The 20,952-nt window shown below is 49.3% G+C and overlaps 6 protein-coding genes across 6 annotated transcripts; 4 read left to right on the forward strand and 2 right to left on the reverse strand.

The window, feature by feature from the left end:
• Window positions 1–950: 950 nt before the first annotated feature.
• N7517_011518 (uncharacterized protein) lies at window positions 951–1,455 on the forward strand (the record flags this gene model as incomplete). Its single annotated transcript, XM_056729241.1, has 2 exons — window positions 951–1,072; window positions 1,143–1,455. The coding sequence occupies 2 exons, from the start codon at window positions 951–953 to the stop codon at window positions 1,453–1,455; spliced, it is 435 nt and encodes a 144-aa protein (XP_056575056.1).
• Window positions 1,456–1,782: 327 nt separating this feature from the next.
• N7517_011519 (uncharacterized protein) lies at window positions 1,783–5,423 on the reverse strand (the record flags this gene model as incomplete). The annotated part of the gene is given in 4 exon segments (XM_056729242.1): window positions 1,783–2,499; window positions 2,549–3,619; window positions 3,631–5,321; window positions 5,372–5,423. The coding sequence occupies 4 exon segments, from the start codon at window positions 5,421–5,423 to the stop codon at window positions 1,783–1,785; spliced, it is 3,531 nt and encodes a 1,176-aa protein (XP_056575057.1).
• A 396-nt stretch (window positions 5,424–5,819) lies between these two features.
• Window positions 5,820–8,673, forward strand: N7517_011520 (uncharacterized protein; the record flags this gene model as incomplete). Its single annotated transcript, XM_056729243.1, has 2 exons — window positions 5,820–5,984; window positions 6,043–8,673. 2 exons carry the CDS (start codon window positions 5,820–5,822, stop codon window positions 8,671–8,673), a joined length of 2,796 nt encoding a protein of 931 aa, XP_056575058.1.
• Window positions 8,674–9,433: 760 nt separating this feature from the next.
• Window positions 9,434–14,925, forward strand: N7517_011521 (uncharacterized protein; the record flags this gene model as incomplete). Its single annotated transcript, XM_056729244.1, has 2 exons — window positions 9,434–12,805; window positions 12,880–14,925. The coding sequence occupies 2 exons, from the start codon at window positions 9,434–9,436 to the stop codon at window positions 14,923–14,925; spliced, it is 5,418 nt and encodes a 1,805-aa protein (XP_056575059.1).
• Window positions 14,926–16,588: 1,663 nt separating this feature from the next.
• N7517_011522 (Bicupin oxalate decarboxylase/oxidase) lies at window positions 16,589–18,092 on the reverse strand (the record flags this gene model as incomplete). The annotated part of the gene is made up of 6 exons (XM_056729245.1): window positions 16,589–16,791; window positions 16,842–16,962; window positions 17,015–17,357; window positions 17,407–17,600; window positions 17,656–17,891; window positions 17,966–18,092. The coding sequence occupies 6 exons, from the start codon at window positions 18,090–18,092 to the stop codon at window positions 16,589–16,591; spliced, it is 1,224 nt and encodes a 407-aa protein (XP_056575060.1).
• Window positions 18,093–19,176: 1,084 nt separating this feature from the next.
• N7517_011523 (uncharacterized protein) lies at window positions 19,177–20,892 on the forward strand (the record flags this gene model as incomplete). Its single annotated transcript, XM_056729246.1, has 6 exons — window positions 19,177–19,462; window positions 19,521–19,549; window positions 19,609–19,737; window positions 19,789–20,205; window positions 20,256–20,440; window positions 20,502–20,892. 6 exons carry the CDS (start codon window positions 19,177–19,179, stop codon window positions 20,890–20,892), a joined length of 1,437 nt encoding a protein of 478 aa, XP_056575061.1.
• Window positions 20,893–20,952: the final 60 nt, after the last annotated feature.

Below are 20,952 nucleotides of genomic sequence, written 5' to 3' on the forward strand. Positions count from 1 at the left end.
ACGAAATTGCTTACTCGGCAAAAGCATGAAGCCTTCATTCAAATGCTTCATATGGTGGATATAGGCCACTTGATAGCATGAAGAAACAGAGATCAGTATGCCGAGGTGTGTGGGGTTCCAGCAATCCCATACTGGCATCGCTGAGGGGGTGTGTCGGAGCATACAGACCGGCATACCGGGGATTTAATTAATCCAGGTTGTGCAGTAATTTTGAATTAGTAATCCGTAATCCATATAAATTGCTAGGAAAAGGGATACTGAAATACAGAGATTTTAACACCATTGATTGGACCCATACATTTCAGGATACCAGTGTATTCGACAGAATATGGGTGCCTGAGGTGTTATATTTGGCCTTATTTCTCAGGTACCCAAAATATGAACAGCAAAGGATTAGTACAGAATGATCCCCCAATGAAACAAACGCAATATACTATTTTTGTATTAAACATAAAAGATTGCAATCTGATCTGATCAAAGTATTTAAGGCCAATCAAATAACAGTGGAACTGACAATCCCCGAAGGTTCCGGCCAATATTAAGGAAGATCACTGGAGAGCCTCCATCTTATCCTTCTACATAGTATCAACTTTATACTGAGTACTCCGTTCTGTTCATTAACATTAAAGAAGAGGAAATCCAGAAACATATGAGGAATGTAACCCCATATTTAAACCAATATAAGCCACCCCCTTTTCAGTCCTCCGGGACGAATCAACATCTTCAATTCTGAACTCCGCACAACGGTCATAAGAAGCGATACGCCGGAACATAGCTTTCTCGTTTGTGCCGCTTGCTTTTCTTTTTTCTTCTCCGAGACATTCTGTTTATTCACACTCATTTGGTGATTTCTTCCTCCCTTGTATCCCTTCTCTAAGAACCCCTTCACTCCTTTACTGGTTCTCAAATACACTCTTTTTATCTTTTAAAAACTTTGAATAAAATTCATCATGCTTCCCACACTCCTTTCCATCTTCCGCCGCGACTGCAATGGCGATGAGACCATGTCCAGCTGCACAAAGCCCACCAGCTCCGCAATAACCATCGGCATTCCCGCCGGCATAACAGGAGTGTATGTGCATTACCGCCTCCATCACCGCCCTTTTCCACCGTACCCAAACCACGAACTAACAATCTCACAGTCTCCTCCTAATTGCCCTTACTGTCCTGCTATTCCTTTACCGTAGGCGCAAGCGCCTTGATGTCCAGGAAGACTTGGAGGATCGTCAACGCGACTCAGGATTCTATGCTCGAGACGCGACACAGCGCTTTGGCGCTAAGGGAGCACCACCATCGAAAGAATCGAATGGACGTCCCTATGCTTCCGAGTCGCGACGTAGCTCCGGCGAATCGATCTTTGATTTTAAGCAGGATCACGGCCCCTATCACCTTGCTCAGATCCCTAGTCATGAGCCACAGGTGCAAAAGCCTGTGGCTGCTAGGGTGGTTGTGTAGTTGGATTGATCTTTTTGTAAGTTTTGATAAACAGTAAAAGTAACTTGGGGGTTTCAGATGCTGACTTTCGTCAGATTCCTGCAGGTCGGGACGGTTTCTTCGGTTTGCGGGCGATCCCGAGGTCTTGCTTCTAAGGTTATGTATTTTTTTTTACTTTCGAGCGATCCAAGACCATGACACAGAGCGATTTTTTATTGTAGCTAGATGTCACTTCAATTTTTCAAGTCTGGTATAAATAGTACAGTAGATTGGGAAACAGGGAGCTATACATTCATCTTGAGATCGTTTTCATAATACATTGGATCGTGCCACGAGACACGAGACCAATCACTCGGCATTCTCCATGGCCTGATCGCCTAAGACATGGTCACTGCGCTCGGGGGGTGCCTCAACCATAGGCTGAACATGGAAATACCCCATCTGAAACAAGACATGCTGCCACTCGGGCCCTGCGGTGCCTTGCACTTTGTAGTAAGGCGTGTCTAGGGCGAACCACCTTTCCTTGCGCGTCGAGGCTTTGTCACCTCCTTCGAGGGCTGCACGGCTAGCACGTGTCGTGCGTGAACGCTTCTCGCCATGCCCGTGCTCCTGCGCCGTGAGCTCAAACAACCTCTCGCGGTATTGCTGGAGGCGACCATCGAAGGCCATGATAGCGCGGATGTACGGGGCCAAGTCTTCCGTGATCGGGGCGAGTCCGTTCTCGAATGAGGGGGCGTGACGGGCGGTTGGTGTGGGGTTTGAGTAGTTGGCACGCATGATGGGTTCAAAGATGCGCTGGAATTGAGGGAGAGTGGATGGAGGGGTTTGCGGGGGCATTGCAGAGACGATGGATTTGCTCAAGACTCGGTTCGCGTATAAAGATTCCAAGTCCTCGGCAGCTGTGGGACGGAAATGTCTGCTTATCAACGCATCAAAGGTACTACTAACAGTTTCACTGAGTGATGAATACTCCGTTCGCAGCTCTGTATGCAGGAGCGGGTAATTGTCGAGATAGTTGGATCTATAGCCTTCTGGCGGCGGTGGGGCAGATATATCAACAGCATCCTGTTCAACTATTAGCTGGTGTTTCAGTCGACGTATCGATCACACTTACAGCTCTCGCGTCCGTGGACAGACTGGAGCAAAGGATGTCGAGAGAACTCCTCATGTCATAGTAATCCGCTTCCCGGCACAACATGTCAAGTTGCGTTGTCTTGGAAATAGACTGAAGTTGGTCGGGGGGTAGAAGTTCAACATCACTCTTCCCGGCCATGTCTTCGGAATCCTGCAGGCCGAGACCCCACGATTGAAGGCTGTTGCGGATGATTTCCGTCTCTTCATCCAACGAGCCTTGGGTCAGAATCATATCACGATTGAACCAGCCCATATATCGCTCGTAGGTATTGAGGCTCAGAACCCGAAGTCGGTCCCCATCATGATCCACGTTTGACCCAGGGGGCCAACTAGGAAGCAGCCAATCCAAGCCCGCTTTCTTGCTACCAACACCCATCTGACACCAGAAGGTCAGATCCATCAATGACTTCCGAAGATCCATTCCGGATCCTTGATAAAGTCTGGTGACGGCTTCTCTCTTTAACATATGCCCCTCATTGGCGGCAACCAAGAGCAAGTAGTCGACGCTGAAGTCGTGAGCAGGCTTCCGGTATCGTAGTATGGCATGAAGAGACATATCCTGGGTAGGAATCAAACTCTCATCGTTGCAGGTGATGACGATCGGTCGTTTAGATTGGCTGATGAGAGTCAAGACACCAGTCCAAAATTGTCGATCTTCTTCAAAAAGGATGTCGGCTTCTTCGAGCAGGATCAAAGACTGTTTTTGTTCACGGGGGCGTCTGGGCGCAGTTTCAGGCTTAGGGCTAGTTTCGCCAGACTGGGAGACCGGCTTGCTAGGATTTGAGGGTGGACCTTTGAAAAAGCTCTTCAGCTTGTTTTGCTTCGCAGAATCCTTGTCGTTGTTTGTTGAATTCTCGGATTCGTTGAGGAGATGAACAAGATGGTTTTGTGTCATATCTCCGACTCGCTCCAACATATCTCGGGCACTTCGTCGGCTTCCAGCATTTATCTCAAAGATTTCGAAATCAAGCTCTTTTGCAACGGCATAGACAGAAGCGGTTTTGCCGGAGCCAGCCGGGCCGCTAAGAAGAATCGCGTTGGTCATTGGAGCCTTTTTTCTACGCCATGTAATCCAGATGCTATGTCACCCGACCTGACGACTGTCCTTTGAGGTGTTGTGGTCACGCCGCCCGCCAACTCGTCATCTGAGCCAGAGAGATTGTCCATCTCAGAGGCCTCCTCTTCGCTTGACACCACGAAACCATCGAGTTTGTCGGCTTTCTGCCGCTTTTTCGCCTTTTTATCCCGTTTCGATTTTGATTTCGTTTTCGCATGCTCCTTCGAAGATTTTCCGGTGTCCACTGCTGTGATCTTGAGGTGCCGGAGCCAGTCTCGAAGCATCTGTGGTTCACGGCCAAGCTGAAGGACATCTTCAGCTGACTGAGGGGCGTACTTGTGCGTCCAAAGTTGCGGTTCATAGGTTGCACAGTCGAAAGCGGAAACTGACGTGAGTAAGGCTGATCTGAGTCTGGCAAGCGGTGGACTAGAAGAGTTCCAAGGAAATTGGCGATTTGGTGAGGACCACGACATCTGTCTTTCCATTGCCGTATGCAAGACTTGACTGCTAGCAACATGTCGCACGGGATGGCGGAGAATAGCGAGGGCATCGTACTCCTGTTTGGGCAGGCGGGCGATTCTCCTTGCTTCAGCTGTTCCAGCTAGAAGAACGTTTTCTTCGTCTCTAATTGAGATAGCCGCAATCTTCGATTTTTTTCGGTCCTGGGTAATATGCCAGGCACGACCATTAACATCTGGCGGGAGGTGAGCGTCGCTGACATGCACAAGATCTTGCGGTGGCCAAAGGGGATCTAGCAGTTCGGGGAACTTAGAGACACGACGAGGGAAGCTAGTAAACGAACTGCCCGAAGCTGGTACTACCCGCTTCTTGTCCGGGGCCCCAGCTGTGGTTTGGCTGGAGGACCCGCTCGCACTGGTATCTGGATTTTCCGATTGAGATCCATTCGAACTCGCAAGCCCGGGTTTCTGTGCGGATTTCTTGCTGAAAAATGGGTGTGTGGGCTTCCGGGGTTGGCTTTTCGTCTTGCGCGGCTGAACAGAGGGTATAATGGCAGGGGGTTTTTGAACCGCTCGGCCATCTAGGATATCATCGATCAACTTCCCGAGGTTCTTTTCTGTGGCAACACTATACTTCATCGTCACCACCTTGCTCTCAACCTTTCGCGGCCTCCCCCGCTTCCCTGTCGTTTTCTTTTTTGTCTCTCTGGGAGGACTGGAGGCGGGCGACGAGAGGAACCCTCCCTTCGAATTCAGTCTGAGGGTTTTCTGTCTTGCAGAGGTTCTTGCGACTAGGGATTCTCCTTTCTCGTTCTCGGCAGATGTCAATGGTTGGATTTCATCTGCAGGAACTTCGGTCTCCGCCAGCGGAGCCTCGGGGTGAGGTATAGACAAATCGATTTCGGTCTCGAGAGGATGATCGGTCGATGAAGGCGCATTGTTGGTCACGCTGTGGCCGAGCCATTCTGAGAGACCTGCACTGGAAGTAGTTCTAGGTTCGGTGGTTTGGCCTTTGTCCGTTTTGCGCCTCTTCCTCCGATCTTCATTTAAGTCTTCGTCAAGACACTCGGAACTTTCATCGTTTATTTTGGAGACATTTGAATCGTGATTCTCCGGGGTGTGTAGCTCCTGCTCATGCGTAGAGCTTTGGTTGCTTATTGGTCGAGGCTCGTGTGCGTGGGTATTCACGCCCGAGACTGGTTCATTTAAAGGTGTAGATTTGACCGAGACTCCAAATTCTAGACATTGTAAGCTCGAATACACCTGCGGCTATGGGACACATTCTGACCTTGTCGGAAGAAGGGATGTATGACTTGCTGTTCGTCGGTTCCCATAGCCATCGGTAGGTTGGATATGATGCTCATATGATGGACAATCAGTTGATCCCTGAGGAGAGATCAGGGAGCAAGCAGTATCTCAGATATAGCATTGAAATGATAGGTTATTGGTGGTAAGTGTGGTGCGATTGCATGAAGCAAAAGTGAAGTCAAGGTCGGTCTCCATAGCTTCAAACACGTCCGACGCGAAAGGCCCCGGGGCGCGTTAATTGCTTATGTCAGGGTGATTGCTTCACGGACCAACGCTAGCCAGATATGGCCTAGGGGGTGGATTGCCGGCCCGATGTAATCCCGAAAATTTTTCAGATTTCCAAATTGGATGGGTCTGCATCAAAAAGATCACACGCTTTGAAGGGACAGGAAATCGAGCACTTTTTGATTCCTGGTATTCAGTTCGTCATGGATTTGCAGTCCCCATCTGTCCTGGCGCAATTGCCTCGCCCCCTTCACGCTTCTACTGGCAAAACCCGTATCGGCGATGTCTTTAGTCTCGCCGATGCGAAAAAACGCAAGCGCTATGAAGTCGCAGTTGCCGTAGATGGCGAGGCTGTGAACATTTACAATGTATGCTTTCTACTTCCCTGGTGTCCGCTCGGGTGTATCTGACTCTAATCTTCATCAGGTTCAAACACCCAAACTCGTGACTTCCTACGCCGTCCCGCCGCAATCTACTTTCTCTTGCCGCCCATGTTCAGTTCGCAGAAAATTGTCGAAAAAATCAACAGTCCGAAGACAGACTTATACTGCTGTCACTAAGCCAGAACATCAGATCAAGTGTTTTGTGGAGGAGATCGGCAGCAACGGCTCAAGTGCTCCGGTCATTTCTTCTTCGACTACCACCGTGACCGACTCGACCAGCCCCACAACTTTTGTAGGCATCGTTCCCTCTAGTGCCGATGCCGAAGGGGAGACGGACCCGTTTGATATTCTGGCAGTCCACGAGGATGGTCGTGTACGTAGGCTGTCGTCGGATCTGAAGACCCAGCGATGGAGTATTCAGCACAGTGAGATTGCCAAGGTTTGCTCTACTCACAATGTCCAATCCAGCTTCTTGGTTGAATTTGATGATGCGAAGAAGGCTTTGTTCAAAAGACGACAGGATTTGGCTTTGCTGGCGCTGGGCGATCTGACAACCTCAGGAACCAACGAGCCGTCTATCTTGCTTCTGGTATCCCAACCCAAGAACACCGACCGAGTCTCCCTCAAGGACGTCATTGTGCAGATGTTCTCAGTCCCCGCGCATGCGAAGTCAGAGTCACGATTGGACGAAAGTCAGCGCCTGCGCCATCTACAAACTTTCCACATCCCGGATGTGAGCGGCCTGGAAACTACCAATGGAAATGCTATGCAATGGAACTTCCATTCTGGCTCGGCAGGGTTGAACCTTTCTTTCGAAAGGGGATTCATCAACGTTGATCTCTCTCAGTACTCTCCCTCCGTCACATCACAGTTTGTCCTGGACGATGAGGAGTTCTCCTCAGTCATGCGCATTTCTCCACAATCCGTGATTGGAGCACAACAATCTCTTGTGGCGGTATATGATACCCAGTACCATTCTGTCCAGCGCAGCATTCCAGCCGGTGATCTTTTGTCAAGCACTGGGTCGACCCCAGAGACCCCCACAAACTTTATCAGCTACTTCGCCAAACTTGGAATTGCTGTCGCAACCAAGGGCAACACTCTTATTGCCTTCGACTTGAGCTCTCTTCCTAGTGCGCCCAGCTCCTCGCTGAAGCGGACTAGAGATAGCCTGCTCATCGATGCCATCGGCAGAGGTATTGGTTCTTCTGGTGCACAGTGGGATACCGCATCGAAGAAGCACCGATCTGACAACATGGCCTCCCTTCGGCTCACATCACCGGAGCAGGTTGAGAAATGGACTCAGCTTACAAAGACGGTGGAGAAGGCAACCAAGACGAAGAGCATCGACTTGTTCGATAATGCCGTTCTCACCTATTTCAGTACCTCCGATGCCTCGACAACGCTCCCGGTCCGTGGGCAGTATGTCAACCCCGAAGCAACTCTTTTCTTGCTTTCTAAAATTTTCGCTGTCGAGGAGTCTGCCACAAATGATACAATGTCGGCCTCCCCTTCGTCTCAACTCCGTGTTGCCATGTGGCCGCCGACTACTTGCGACTGGCTCATTCGCTTGGGACATCTGTCCCTCGACAATGTTGAGATTGCGCTCCGTCGTGCATGCAAGCCACGCATTTTACAGCCATTCCCCACAGGATCATTCATCCAGGCCCTCCTTGATTCAGATCCCTCATTGAAGCAGGTCAACCAAGTGCTCGAGGGTCCCACTCTGATTTCCTCCGATGAGTTGGCCTACGCACTCAAGGCCTTTTTGAACCAGGCACGCTCCCACTCTGGAACTCTTGAGGAGACAGCTCGTGCCATCACAAACGGTGATCTTGCCACTCCCACCCAGGAACTTTCAAAACAGCTGGGGGCCGAAGCGGCAACCCTGAAGGATATCTTCGCGGGCCTGAACACCTCTCTCCAAAAGATCCACTCGCAGCCCGTATCAGTTGTCGTCCACTCCCTCCGCTCCAATCTCTCGCGGACTGAGCTCATTTCTATGGTCCACCATCTCCGTCTTTCCCTCGCTACCGGAGGTTACACTTCTCGGTTCACTGAAAATCCCCCTACACCTATTACTCTTGACCAAATCACCCCCGCCCTTTCTCTCAATGTTATCATTGATCTCATCACTGCCTCTGTGGATGCCGTGGGTCCATCCGGTTGGATCTCGGCCATCCCAGCAGCGGGTGACTTTGAGGACTCCGACTCGGTCACTGCCGCTGCTAGTCGCGAAATGGAATTGATTGCGGACATGAAGTCTGAAGTCTCCGCCGCGCTTGCAGGAGTCGAAGAGGCAACCCATCTCAAGGGTGTTTTGCGCGAATACCTCCGCTTTGCGGACCAGGTTGACACGCCCGCTACTACCTCCGAGGATGCCCTGGCCAAGATGGATGCCGAGACCTCGGGTCCGTCCCACCTGGTTCGCTACGAGAAGCTCAATGGCGCCGACTTGATGGTCTTCACCCGTCCCGGTGAGGGAGAGGACGGCTACGATGGCGATGCTGGTGGCAAGATGTTACCACTGTCACTCAAGGCTGCCTCCAATGACGTGTCCCGCACCAAGACCAAAAAGTCCACGGGTGAGGTCAAGAACCGCACTAGCCGTGAAATTGGTTACTTGCGCCGCAAGGCGGTTGGCAAGTACTCGTTCGAGAGACTGATTATTTAAAACTATTGATATGCATTTCATGTTTTATACTGTAACATTCATTATTGAGGGAGACAATATCCTAGGAGTTAGACACGAACAATACATATTTGGGTTCCCACGCAGTATTTCAATTATTCCTTTCTATTCAAAGAACTCTCGCCCTTGCGGGTGTTAAATGTATATTCGAACCAGCATTGGAATTGTTAAAGGGTCTAATAGTCTAGTTGGCGATCAAGCCTTGCAGATATATATAAGTGGGACTAACTAGCACTGTGAATTTGTACTCTATCTACGTTAAAATATCCTGAGGTCCCCTCTGAATATTATATAGTACCTGATATCAGCCTTAGAGATCTATTCAACTAGTTTTTTTTTTAACGAATTTCTTATAAAAACAACCAAGCAGGACTAAGTGGGACTAAAAGGGACTTGATAGCTTGAATCTGGGGAGATATTTTGGATCCCCCATAATAGAATTAAAATAGTGGAATCTAGGGTGAAGTATATGATAGATCTTAAAAAATCTATATATTAGTATATTATATTATTGTACTATTATTGTTATATATAGTCTTGATCTGGACGGGAAAAAAAAGGTAAACAAAAGATAATAAACAAGGGAGCCCTGGAGCTTACCATAGTGGAGATACACCGCATCTCCGCACTGTTCCCACCGTTCTTCTTATTTTGTTCTTTTATTAGCTCTGATCTATGCCTTTTCATGTTGATGTTGATGTGAACTTGTTTTGTTTGACCCGGAACGTGTACCGGCACAAAAATGAGCAACCAACCATGGCTTGACAGTCTGTCTGATGACTGGCCATCTCCAGCTTCGCCAATCAGTCCAATACCTGTTTTACCTGTACCAGAGTCGCCCAAGACCAGTCAGCAGGGAACTCCCAGTCGCATTCCTGTCCCTGCGCGGCGTTCCTTAGAACAACAATCACCGGGAAGCAACAAAAAAGACAAGGTTACCCGACCATGCCATTTCCATAGAAGAGAACCTCCGACGCCGAAAACTCCCCGAACACCCAAAACACGCAAACCACGATCGCCCTACCCGAGTGAATCGAAATCCAGTACTCCCAAGACCAACCCAAGAACTTACTCCAAGGGAAGTCCCAAGGTCAGCCCCAAGCCCACCCCGGGTGCGGCACGAAGACAGCCCGCAATGGATACGCGCTCCCCTCTACGATCGGTGTCGAACGTCTCCAAAGCATCCACGCAATCCGAATTCGATGGTACCGTTCAGATCAAAACGAAGGGCAAGGACACAAAGGAGGGTACACCAGAATGGCGCAGGCGACTAGTGCGCGGGGAAATCGCGGCGGGCGAGCAACGGGACCTGTTCGCGCCGATGGGACTTGAAAGCGTGTTCAAGCCGCCTACACCTGGTGCTGCAGCGGCGCCACAAGACTCTACCCCGTTTACGAAGCAGGATGACCTTCTTTGGGATTTCGCCGACACACCTTCGCGACAGGATAAAGACGAGCAGAACAGTCGCGACAATGACCCCGATCGCGTCGTAGATGAGGATGAAATGGACAATGACGATCGATCACCGGAAGGAACCGTCAACCGTAATCCTTGGGAGAATAATGCAAACCTGGACGTGGATTGGGACCAGGAAGGGTTCTCCCAACAGGGAAATACACAGCTACGGACAGCTAGTGGGTTGGAGGACCTGCGCAACGAGGGAATCACACCCATAACCTTCTCCCGGAACAACACCGTTGATGGCAATGGGACTTCAGAAGTCATCAAGTCCGCCTTGAAACAAGTCACCAACAAGTTGGAAAGCCTGTCTATCGAAAATGAAAGTCGCCCGGACTCCCCCGCAAGCGATAGCTTCCTCTTCTATAATAATAACGAACCTCACGCGGATGGTTCTCCACGAGAGGACAGCCTGCTGGACGTGACCAGTCATTCTCTACCCCAAGATCTGTCTATGGGGACGGTGGACTTCAACAGTCGAGGAAACCGCTCTTTCCCTCGGCGATTCTCCCCTTCGCCCTTTCCTTCCCACCGTTTGTCACCCACAACCCTCGCCAACTCTAAAATCCGAAGTTCTCCCTTGTTCAATCCTCCTCACACCGCATCACCTGGTTTACCGCGTCCTTCCTCATCTCATGTTCGGCCATCCACAGCTGGAGCAGAGAATGAGGCTAAGATGCCGTCATCAGGAAGTCCATTGAAGCTATTCGGTAACCATGACACATTCACTAATAACAGACTTCTACGACGCATGAGCCAATTTGAAGACAATTTTAGCGACACGTCAGAGGGAGAGGAGCCCCCTTCGCCCTCAGAAGAAGCGCGAAGAAAAGGCGAAAACCGCAGCTTCTTAAATGCCAGACATGAACCATTGCAGGAGATCTCTCCCAGGCGAAACGAACGTCTTGGATCTCGGAATGCTGTACATCGAATCAGCCAATTCGGGGGTGGCGAGTTGGACAAATTTGATTTCTCAGACACTAGCCCTTACGAGCCCAAATTGGTGTACGATGAGGCCGGAGGGTTTGGCTCTCGCCCATCTTCGCGCAAACGATCATCAACCCGGCAGAAATATCTTCGGGGCCCTTCGCAGCAAGGGTTGTATCATTACAGCAGATCAGCTAGCTCGGGGTTCACCAGGAAACCATCTGCCTGGATGCGCCAGGATTTCTTTGACGATGTGCAGCATGCGAGTCGCTCGAACAACAAGGAAAATATGGCCCCTGATGTCAAACGAGTACCCCGGGCCCCTGGCATGGACCCCACCCCCAAACGGCGCCGGACAATCATGAGAAACAACAGCGCCGAGCCCTATCACAATACCAATGGCGGTTCGCCTCAGAAGTACGGTGACAGCATGTCACTGTTGCAACGAAGTCTTATGCAACATGGTGTACAGCTCGAAAATAGTGATTATCTTGCTCCGCCGGGTCTTTCTCAATCGAGGCAGCGACCTCGAACGCCCACACCAAGCCAAATACGAACGGACGGGGAAAGCCATATTGCACCGCACAGGGATTTCTCCGAATCCAACTTTGAGAATAACGATTATTCTGATTCTTTTTCCCTTGACGGCGACGTTCCATTAGTGAAGATTACTGGGACTAGCGATACCTCACGAAAAGGATCTATCACCACCCAGGATTATTTAAACGAGGCCACCAAAATCATGGATCTCATCAGATCTAAAGGACGAGGCGCGGCTGGATTGACAAGCGTACATGAGTCTGATGTGGAAAGTGAAGCCGACGACTTCAGCGACGACGAATCCACGCGGGAAGCCTTTTCTCGCCCTCCGAGTCGCGATGGTACGGATCTTCGCAAGCTGAGAGAAGTGAAGGAGTTGAACCCAATGATTTTGAGTCACCTGAAGAAATACCAGGAGCAAGATGACCCGAATGACCGGGAAATGTCCCTGCATGGTCGTCATGTCCAGGACGAGGGCCAAACCGAGCTCGCTGAATCTAACTCACAGAATATCCGAATTCACGGACCGAGGAAACGAAAGACAAGTGGCATGACTGATGATACGGCGGAAAACATCGCCCAGGATTTGATGACTATCAACACACAAATGTCTGGCTTCAGCGTCACCTCCGTGCCCACAGGCTCTTCGCAAAGTTCCCAAGTCAAGGGTATGCTGGCTTCTGATCTTGTAGCCCACCTGATTCCAAATGAGGTCAATGGCTTCAAGTATGACCGCTCGAAGAATCAGTGGGTGAAAGACGAGGTAGAAGAACCACAGGCGCCAATCTCCGAACCCCCCGAGGAGACCGATGATCCGTTCAGGGACATTCCGGATCTTAGTGTAGACGAGCTTCAGGAGATGATGCGAGTTCATGGCCTTAGTTCTCCCACAAAGAGTGACGCCCCAGCTGATCGAGAGCAAATAAAGGCCCGCAATCCTTCGGCCGCGAACAAAAAGAAAACTGATGTTCGACCACACACAAGGGACGGAGAACCATCCCTCGGTGCAAGCTCAGACCAATCAAGATTCACTCGGTTCACGTCCAGTGTTCCTAACACTGGGACAAGAGCTACATCATGGGGCACGGACGAGGCCGCAGAAAGAAAAACCTCTGAACAAGAAAAACATGAAGCCCAACGCGAGGAGCCGTTGTCTTCGAAGACCCCCGATCTCTTGGAAAACAGGCACGTGTCGCTACAGTCAATCTCTCATCGCCCCCTGTTTCACGCCCCTCTTCTCGCGGCGAGCCTGATAACGCCCAGTCCGACCCGAATGCGAACCACACCTACCACGAAGTTGTGCCAGAGGAAGATATGGCCTCAGCAGACTACGAGAATGGCCCAATACGGTCATCCGCTCCTCCCACGGGGCGTCAAACTTCAGTCGGTGGGCAGCCATTCATTCGACGTCCCATCTCGAGGATTGAGGAAAGGAACGAGGAGACTATTGATGACCAAAGCCTCGTCCGCAGGAATGACTCACTTCATGTTCAAGAAACGCCCGGCAGAACCGGGCCAGAGAATTCTTTGATACCCCTCCAGAGTGCCGGGCCCGACACGAGCTACAGCTTCCACCTCAGTCCACTTGCGGACTTTACCGTTAACCAAGGCGATAAACCCCTGAACCTTGAAATGAGCTATGTGGCTCAACGTACAAACCCGTCCTCTTTGCGACAAGTGCACGGGACGTTCGCATTGGCAACTGAAGATTTGATCAAGCATATCACTGACGTGGAACCCTATGAGCCTTATTGGGAACATGTGCGCCGCCTTGTCTTGCGCCAGAAGGGATTGATTACGCTGCATAAGCTGAACGAATTCTGCCCCCGGCTAGAGGAGTTGGATGTTTCTGATAACGATATTGGTCAATTGAGTGGCATTCCCTCAACCCTGAGAACCCTCAAGATCCCTAGAAACTGCCTCTCAAATCTGACTCCCTGGAGTCACATGATCAACTTGCAGTACTTGGACGTCTCAGGAAACGATATTGAGACGCTGGATGGCTTCGCAAGCTTGATTCATCTCAGGGAATTGAAGGCGAATGACAATAAGATCCGTAACATAGACGGAATTCTTGATCTGAATGGCCTACTAAGCCTGAAGCTCAGCAACAACTCTATCGCTGCAGTGGATTTTGCAGGGTCCGAGCTAACACGCCTTCGTGATCTTGACTTGAGCCACAACTGTCTGACATCTGTTCGGAACGTCGAATGGCTTCCGTCACTTGCTACTCTCGATGTCAGCGCCAACCAGATCAGCCGTTTTGACTCGTCTGCCTCCCTTATTAGCCTCCGCGCTCTGAAACTCTCTGAAAATAAGTTAGAGACTTTAGATGCACGGGCTTTCCCTTCTGTGAGCCTTCTCTACCTCGATCAAAACCACCTTTCTACCGTTACTGGCCTTGAGGTTTGTCACAATCTCGAGGTACTGTCTCTCCGAGAGCAGACACCGTCCAAAGAAAAGGACCTTGAACACAGGCTAGATATTGATTTGGGGCTTGTCAAGGACGTTCGTAAAGTCTTCTTGTCCTCGAACAAGCTTTCCCACCAAAGTGTTTGCCCTTCTACTCCACTACTACGACTTCAACTTCTTGACCTAGCTGCGTGCACATTGAAAAGTCTTCCGAATGATTTTGCTTTGAGCTTCCCGAATCTCAAGGTCCTAAATCTGAATTTCAATTCGGTTAATGATGTTGAGCCACTGGTTGGAATGAACTGTCTTGCCAGACTGATGATCGTCGGCAACCGTCTTTCAAGGATGAGAAGGGTCTGTCAAATTCTCAGTCGGCTAGGAAAAACCGGAAAAGGAACTGCATGCTCCTTACGCAAGCTTGATCTCCGCGGGAACCCGTTGACTATTGGTTTTTATCCTCCGGCAGTGACTGGAAATGGCAATGCCGATCGCAAGAAATTGAAGTTCCAAGAACAAGCAGTCGTCCGACACCAAGGAGCCCACCGGGATCTTTCTGATGCTCTAGCTGAGCTCGGAAACGATGACCAGATCTCCCATCGCGCCACCATCGGCGATGAGCCAAAGACAGACAGAGAGATCGAAGTCAACGACCCATACACAGTTCCGCTCGCCGATCCGCAAGCGGATGTGAAGTACGTAAGGCACCTCGATCAAGCCACACGTCTACGCCGAAGAGTGCTAGAGCTCCTGCTCTACGCCGGCACAAGTGGCTCCCTCCACACCCTCGACGGACTAGACCTTCGGCCGTCACTGGGCAACGAGTCCTCGGACATGAACAAAGCATGGGACAGACTGGAAAATCTTGGTGTATTGCGGAGGAAGGCGATTAAAAATTAGGCTATGTTCTTTGTCATTCTGTTATTGATTATTTTTTGTCCATCACGCGAGGAGCGCGTGTGATTTGAGCATTGTTGGCGGGTTGTATGGAGTTTTGTCGAGTTGGAATTGGCCATGGGTCTTTCGTGTTTGTACAGCATCAGCGCATTATCGGAGTTGGATATCGAATCAATTCTGGCATTTTGGCATCTTTTGCTGTTGCTACCCTGTTCCGGCTTTATTTTTGTTTTTGTATGCTTTGACCTTTTGTACGCCATGATGGAATGAGGTAGACCCTGTCTCATTACGAAAAAGCCATGATGACCTTGTCTTGTCGACACCCCTGGGTCTCGGTTTTTTTAGATCCATGCTCATCATGGCCTTCATCTTCTTCCGAGTTCGCGGTTATTTTTCGGACTTTCGGCATTTGGTTCGAGTACAACTTCCAGCCCAGGTTTTAGTCTACTTGGTGCGGCTTCGTCTGGTAATTCAAGCAAGCCTTTCATTCAGTCAACCCATTTCTTGCCTTTATCTTCCGGCAATCTCCAACACCAAGTTGAGAGCACCGTGCCTGTCGCTCGACTGAGCAATAGTTTCAAGCGGTAGGTCTGAACAGGTTACTCTTGTCTTGAAACCAGGCAACCTTGATTGTCCTTTTTTTGCATTTTATCTGCTTTCCTTTGTGTTTCTCTGTGCTTCTCTTGTGTTTTTTATGGAAGCGAAAGACCCGGCAAGTAAGACGGTGCTAAATCGATACCTTAGTATAGCGCTTTTCCCGGAATTCTCACATCAGTCACACGAAGTATCGATATTCCGAATTACCCAAAGAAAAGTATGATCACTAATAAGATGATAGGAGGTACGCTTGAATGATTACGCGTCTCTTGGAAAGCTCCGCAAGGTTGTTCTTAGGGGTGGAAAGAATAAGACGAGCAAACAATGAGAGAGATTATCGCCCGCATGTATTGACATTCCGAATGCTATTTTGACCAAGTAATCATCATTATCATCACTTGATGCAAGTTGGCTTTGGTAAATCCGTTGAATTCCACTTCATAACCCCAGAATGATATCCCTCTTTTCAAGAGTAAACCTAAGGAAGGACTCGACACTATTGTAATACTGGGCCCTTGAATGTTCTAGGAATTCCAGCGACATCAAATTTCAGTAGAGCAGTGGAGCTCTGGGTTTCGGGTCGATCCATGACTCTTCCAAGGTCACCGTCCTTGGCTCGAGCCTCGAGAGGTAGGGGAGGAGTTACATGGGCTGATGAAAGGATTTATTGACCATGATCAAGGGTGGATAGAAGGACGAGCTACAGATCACCGCGGAAAATCTACTTGGGGAGTCATATACTATTTTCCGGGATTATATTTACAAGTGATGTCTTTTTCGTAGTCTTTTTCAGTAGCCTTTTTTAGTAGTCTCAGATATTCTGTTTACAACATAGATGTCTTGGAGATGTTTCCTCCCCGTTCTCACAAGCATAAGTGTAGGTAGACAGCAGAAAAAGGCGGAAACAAAAGCAGAATTTGTGCAAGAGACTTTTCTATGTATAACCTGGGAAGTCCTAAATAGATATAGAAAGGAAAGTAAGATACAACTCAACGTAGCCTAAGAAGAGAACACCTGATATATAGGCTTTCAGGCCAAGTTGCAGACACGACAATTCGACACTGTCAAATTATTTCTTGCCCTGTACAAGAATTTGCTTGTCCTTCTTGATCTGCTTGACCACTTCGATATCAATCTTCAAGACATTGGCAACAGTATCAGCAGGAGTCAAAGCCAGCCACTGAGCCAAGGAGATGTCGGCGACGCGATCGCTCTTATAGAGCTCGATCCAAACAAGTTTCTCTGTCTCGGAGGTGTTCTCGATATAGTGTCCTTTAATAAGAATTAGCATATTTTATCGGTCTTGGAACAAGTAAGCTTACCACTATTGTCGGGGAAAACACCGGTGTCACCCGCCTGGAAGTCAAAGGTGCGGGCCTTGGAGTCACCAATAAAGACAGTGGCACGAGCGTGACCTTGGTGGAAGTAGAGCCATTCCTCAGCCTAGATGGTGATCAATACAAGCTTCCTCTCATAAACTTGTTTGTAAACTTACGTTAGGATGCCAGTGGAGCTCACGAAGGCCCTTGGGCTCCAATTCCACAATCGCAGCAGCAAGAGTCTTTGAAATGGGGAAGTTGGTGGAATCGATCTTGCGGAATGTACCACCGTGACCAGGGACAGGCTCCGAGGGGTGCTTGTAGGTGTGGTAGACGTAGGAATCATCACCTCTCAGCGTACCCACAGGAGCATTGTCAACCTCTTCGCTGACAGTGCCGTTGAGAATATAAGGGAACTTTGTAGGAACCGAGTCAAAGACCTTAGGATCAACACCAAAGTTCTTGGCGAGAACATCTCTGGGGGTATGGGCAATCCAGTCGTCGACCATGAAGGTAGTTCTCCTTAGTCAGTATATTAAGTTTATAAAGGTGTGCAGATGGAACATACCCAATCTTCTCAAAGTCACCGTCATCAAAAGCGAGGAGATACTCGTTTTCATCGTCCAGACCCTGGACATTATGCGCTACACCCTTGGGGAAATACCATATATCACCCGTTTCAAGAACCTCCGTAGTAAAGCCACCATTTTCATCAACACCGGACAATAGGAGGGAGCCATTATAGACAAATCCCCACTCGGCCTGGATAGTAGAGTAAGTGAAATGTCATAGAAAGTGTACAGGTGCGACCACTAACCACGCGGTGCCAATGCAGTTCGCGGATAGCGCCCTTCTTCAGATGTTGCTGGGCACCTGCAATGTCATGGCTCTGGGGCAAGTCCTGAATGACTTGCTCCCGAGACCAGCCGCCTGGGAATAGCCGAGTCTGAGACTCAGAGAAACTCCACTTGACATTGGGCACAAAGCCATTATCGGTACTGGAAGTGCGGAACTGGTCTGGGTTTTGAAGGTCTATCACTTTGTTCGTTCCACCTATTTAGAAAGAGCTGTAAGCATATATTAAATTGGCCGGTAGCTATAGGCCAATCTTCTGACCTCGGACTTACCTAGAATCGGGGCTCCTTTGGCACCGCTAATCGGCTGGTCATTGCCATCATCCTGCCTCTTAGTCCGAGGTACTGCAAAGGCAGAGGAAAAAAATAGCCCAAAGAGCGCTAGGCTTTGGGACTTCATTTTCAAGTCACGGAAAAGAATGTGCAGAAGAATGGGATTTGGACTTGGGTGTCTTGAGCTAAAAACCTGCAGTCATCCCAGTTATATATGCCATTTCCATACCAACCCGCCCCTCCAAGCCCCGACGGGGAATATACACAAGAATTTCGCTAGTTCCAATATATTTTATGGCCTTGTGATCTTGATCCCAATCAAACTGAGTAGAGTGTATAACAACATTCTTGGCATCATGTCGAAATCGATACAGGCCCAACCGTGCTCATGGTCTCCATGGGGAAATGAAAATGCGGATCCAGGGACCTGACAGGTGTTTTCGGTAGATTGTCTCGGGATTGAGAAAAGTGGAAATTGAAGGTCGACCCTGGATCACCTCATCGGTAGCTTGGATGAGTACATCCCACATTTCTTGGCATGCACGGATCATTCCTCTACTTTCACCTCTTTGTTCCCACTTCACTTAATATCAGTACTTGAACTTTGCTTTGACCTTCGGATCTTAATCCCGTGCCTTGCTTATGTTGTATGTGGATATGGCGATCGGCGAGGACGGTTCTTGGGCCTTTCCTATTTCGGAAATCATGGGTTCCCTTAGCCCTGGTTCCACCAGTTCGTCCATATATCACTGCCGGTCATAGGCAGGTCGAGGCTTAACACTCGTATAGAGCTCCGCTTGCTAGAGATCCATGTTTGGGTTGGAGCTATTGATTTCATGAACTTACAATCCCTCTCTCGAGACTCTGGATTAACTTCAATCACGACATCTCCTCAAGATTAGCAGGAACCCCCACGACTTAAATTTTGCAGGAAAAAGCAAGACTGAATATCGGGAACAATTGGTCCATGATAAAATCCCGAGTTGGGAGTTGTCTGGCTTGTCACATCGGTGTTGGAGGGATGAAATTCGCCATTTCGCAGATCAGCATCTCGAGGGATTTGGAATATCACACGAACCCAAAATGTAACTTTCTTGCGTGCTCTGTGTTGTTGTTGTCGAGATAGTTCAGGGGGAGAGAAAGACAATGCTTCATTTGGAACGAGATGAAGACGCACTCGGGTATATAAGCTCTCGAGATTTCCCGCAAATATGCTCATCAAACCAACGCAATCCTGCTCAATCTTTCTCGCTAACAAGATGAAGTACTCTATTGCTTCTATTGCGTCTTTGATTGCCCTTGGGGAGTGTCTTTCTTTGCCTCCTCTCATTCCTCTCATTCCTGGAGTGACCGAGCCTCTAACGACCAACGCTCCTCCTTTGCCTATTTTGCAAGTCCCTACTCCTCCGCTGGAGAGTCCTCCCTTCACGTCGAGTGATATCAAGCCGAAGAAGATTGGTTATTTTTGGACTGGCTCGGCAGACAAGTTCCATAAAGGTATGGATTTACGAATTGTGGATTGTCATGAGGAGATGATACTTACTATCATTGGTAGACTTCCTTGCTACCTACAGTTTGGATGATGTAGGCCAATCATAATTCAGACAGCTAGTATGTTGGACCTATTTACTGATTCGATTTAGGAAACCTTTGGAACTCTTTTGTGGGTCACCGATGTGCCAAGCAGCGGCAATGACCCTCACCACCTGGGCCCGTCTCTAGATGGAAAGACCATCTGGGGTGGTGGGTTGCTATCTCTCTTGAAGACTCAAGTATGTGTGCTTCTTTCAACATTCTCCCACAACAGTCTAATGCTTTATTAGGATACTGGCTTCTACTTCGACACCTCCAATCCTTACCGTCCCAAGTTCCTGAAGAGTAACCGCGGTATCCTTGCATCCATTGCAGATGAGGTCCGGGCAAAGCCAGATGGTGGATTCTTCATAACCTACATGGGCTCGGCCGTTGGTACTGCGCCTGGTCGTCTCATCGAGACTGATGCCAATTTCGACATCATTCACGAATGGCCCGAGGATGTGGAGGGCACCCTCAACATTCTTGAAAAGCAATTCTCCCCTCATGGGCTTGCTATCGATTGGGAGAAAAAGCTCATTCTGACTTCGGACTTCGTCGAGCCAATTACTATCCTGAAGCCCAGTCTTGGAGTGCGCCATGCCGATACACTGCGTCTCTGGGATCTGGATTCCAGAAAGATTCTCAGCACTCTTACCATTCCTAATGTAAGCCAACCCCTGAGAACTCATTGGTATGCATTTTCTAACTCAATCAGGGTGGTGGTATCCAAGATGTCAAGTTCATTCCCGGACACCCGGAATCCGCTGCTATCGCCACTGCCGTGCACCTGGGTCAACTATGGGTCATTTACCCTTTGCGAAAGGACGCCAACGGAAACCAGGGTGTGGTTGAGGAACTCTATGATCTTGGCCCTAAGGCTCGTGACACAATTGCTATCTAGTAAGTGTATATCTGCTGTGTGTCGTGTCCCACAAAGAACATCATAGCTAACATCCCACAGCTCCGACATTAGCCAGGACGGTAAATACTTCTACGCCACCCTTACCACAGCGAACCACATTGCCGCACTAGATATCAGTGACCTCAACAACATTAAGCGTTTGGATGACCCCGACGAGGACCAACCTACCGTTGGACCTCATTACATCAAGGTCACACCTGATCAGAAGCACGTGGTCGTCACCGATTACTTCGTCCAGACTGGCGACATTGGCATCATCAACACTCCGGCTGACTTCAAGGCACTCTATATCGACCTCAACAAGGATGGTAGTCTTTCTTTCAATCGCACTATTGACTTCAGCAAGGAGTTCGCCAATCGTGGTGGTGCTAAGCCTCACTCTAGTGTGATCTTCGATCTTACCGACCCCGAGAATCCTCTCTACTATTAGGCTATCGCCATTGGTAAATCAATGGTAGGATGCTGTCAACGTAGACTGGGAGATGAGGAA

Source organism: Penicillium concentricum, assembly GCF_028827145.1.
Source record: "Penicillium concentricum strain IBT 3081 chromosome Unknown utg000006l_segment0_segment0, whole genome shotgun sequence".
In the NCBI taxonomy this organism is placed as follows: Eukaryota; Fungi; Ascomycota; class Eurotiomycetes; order Eurotiales; family Aspergillaceae; genus Penicillium; species Penicillium concentricum.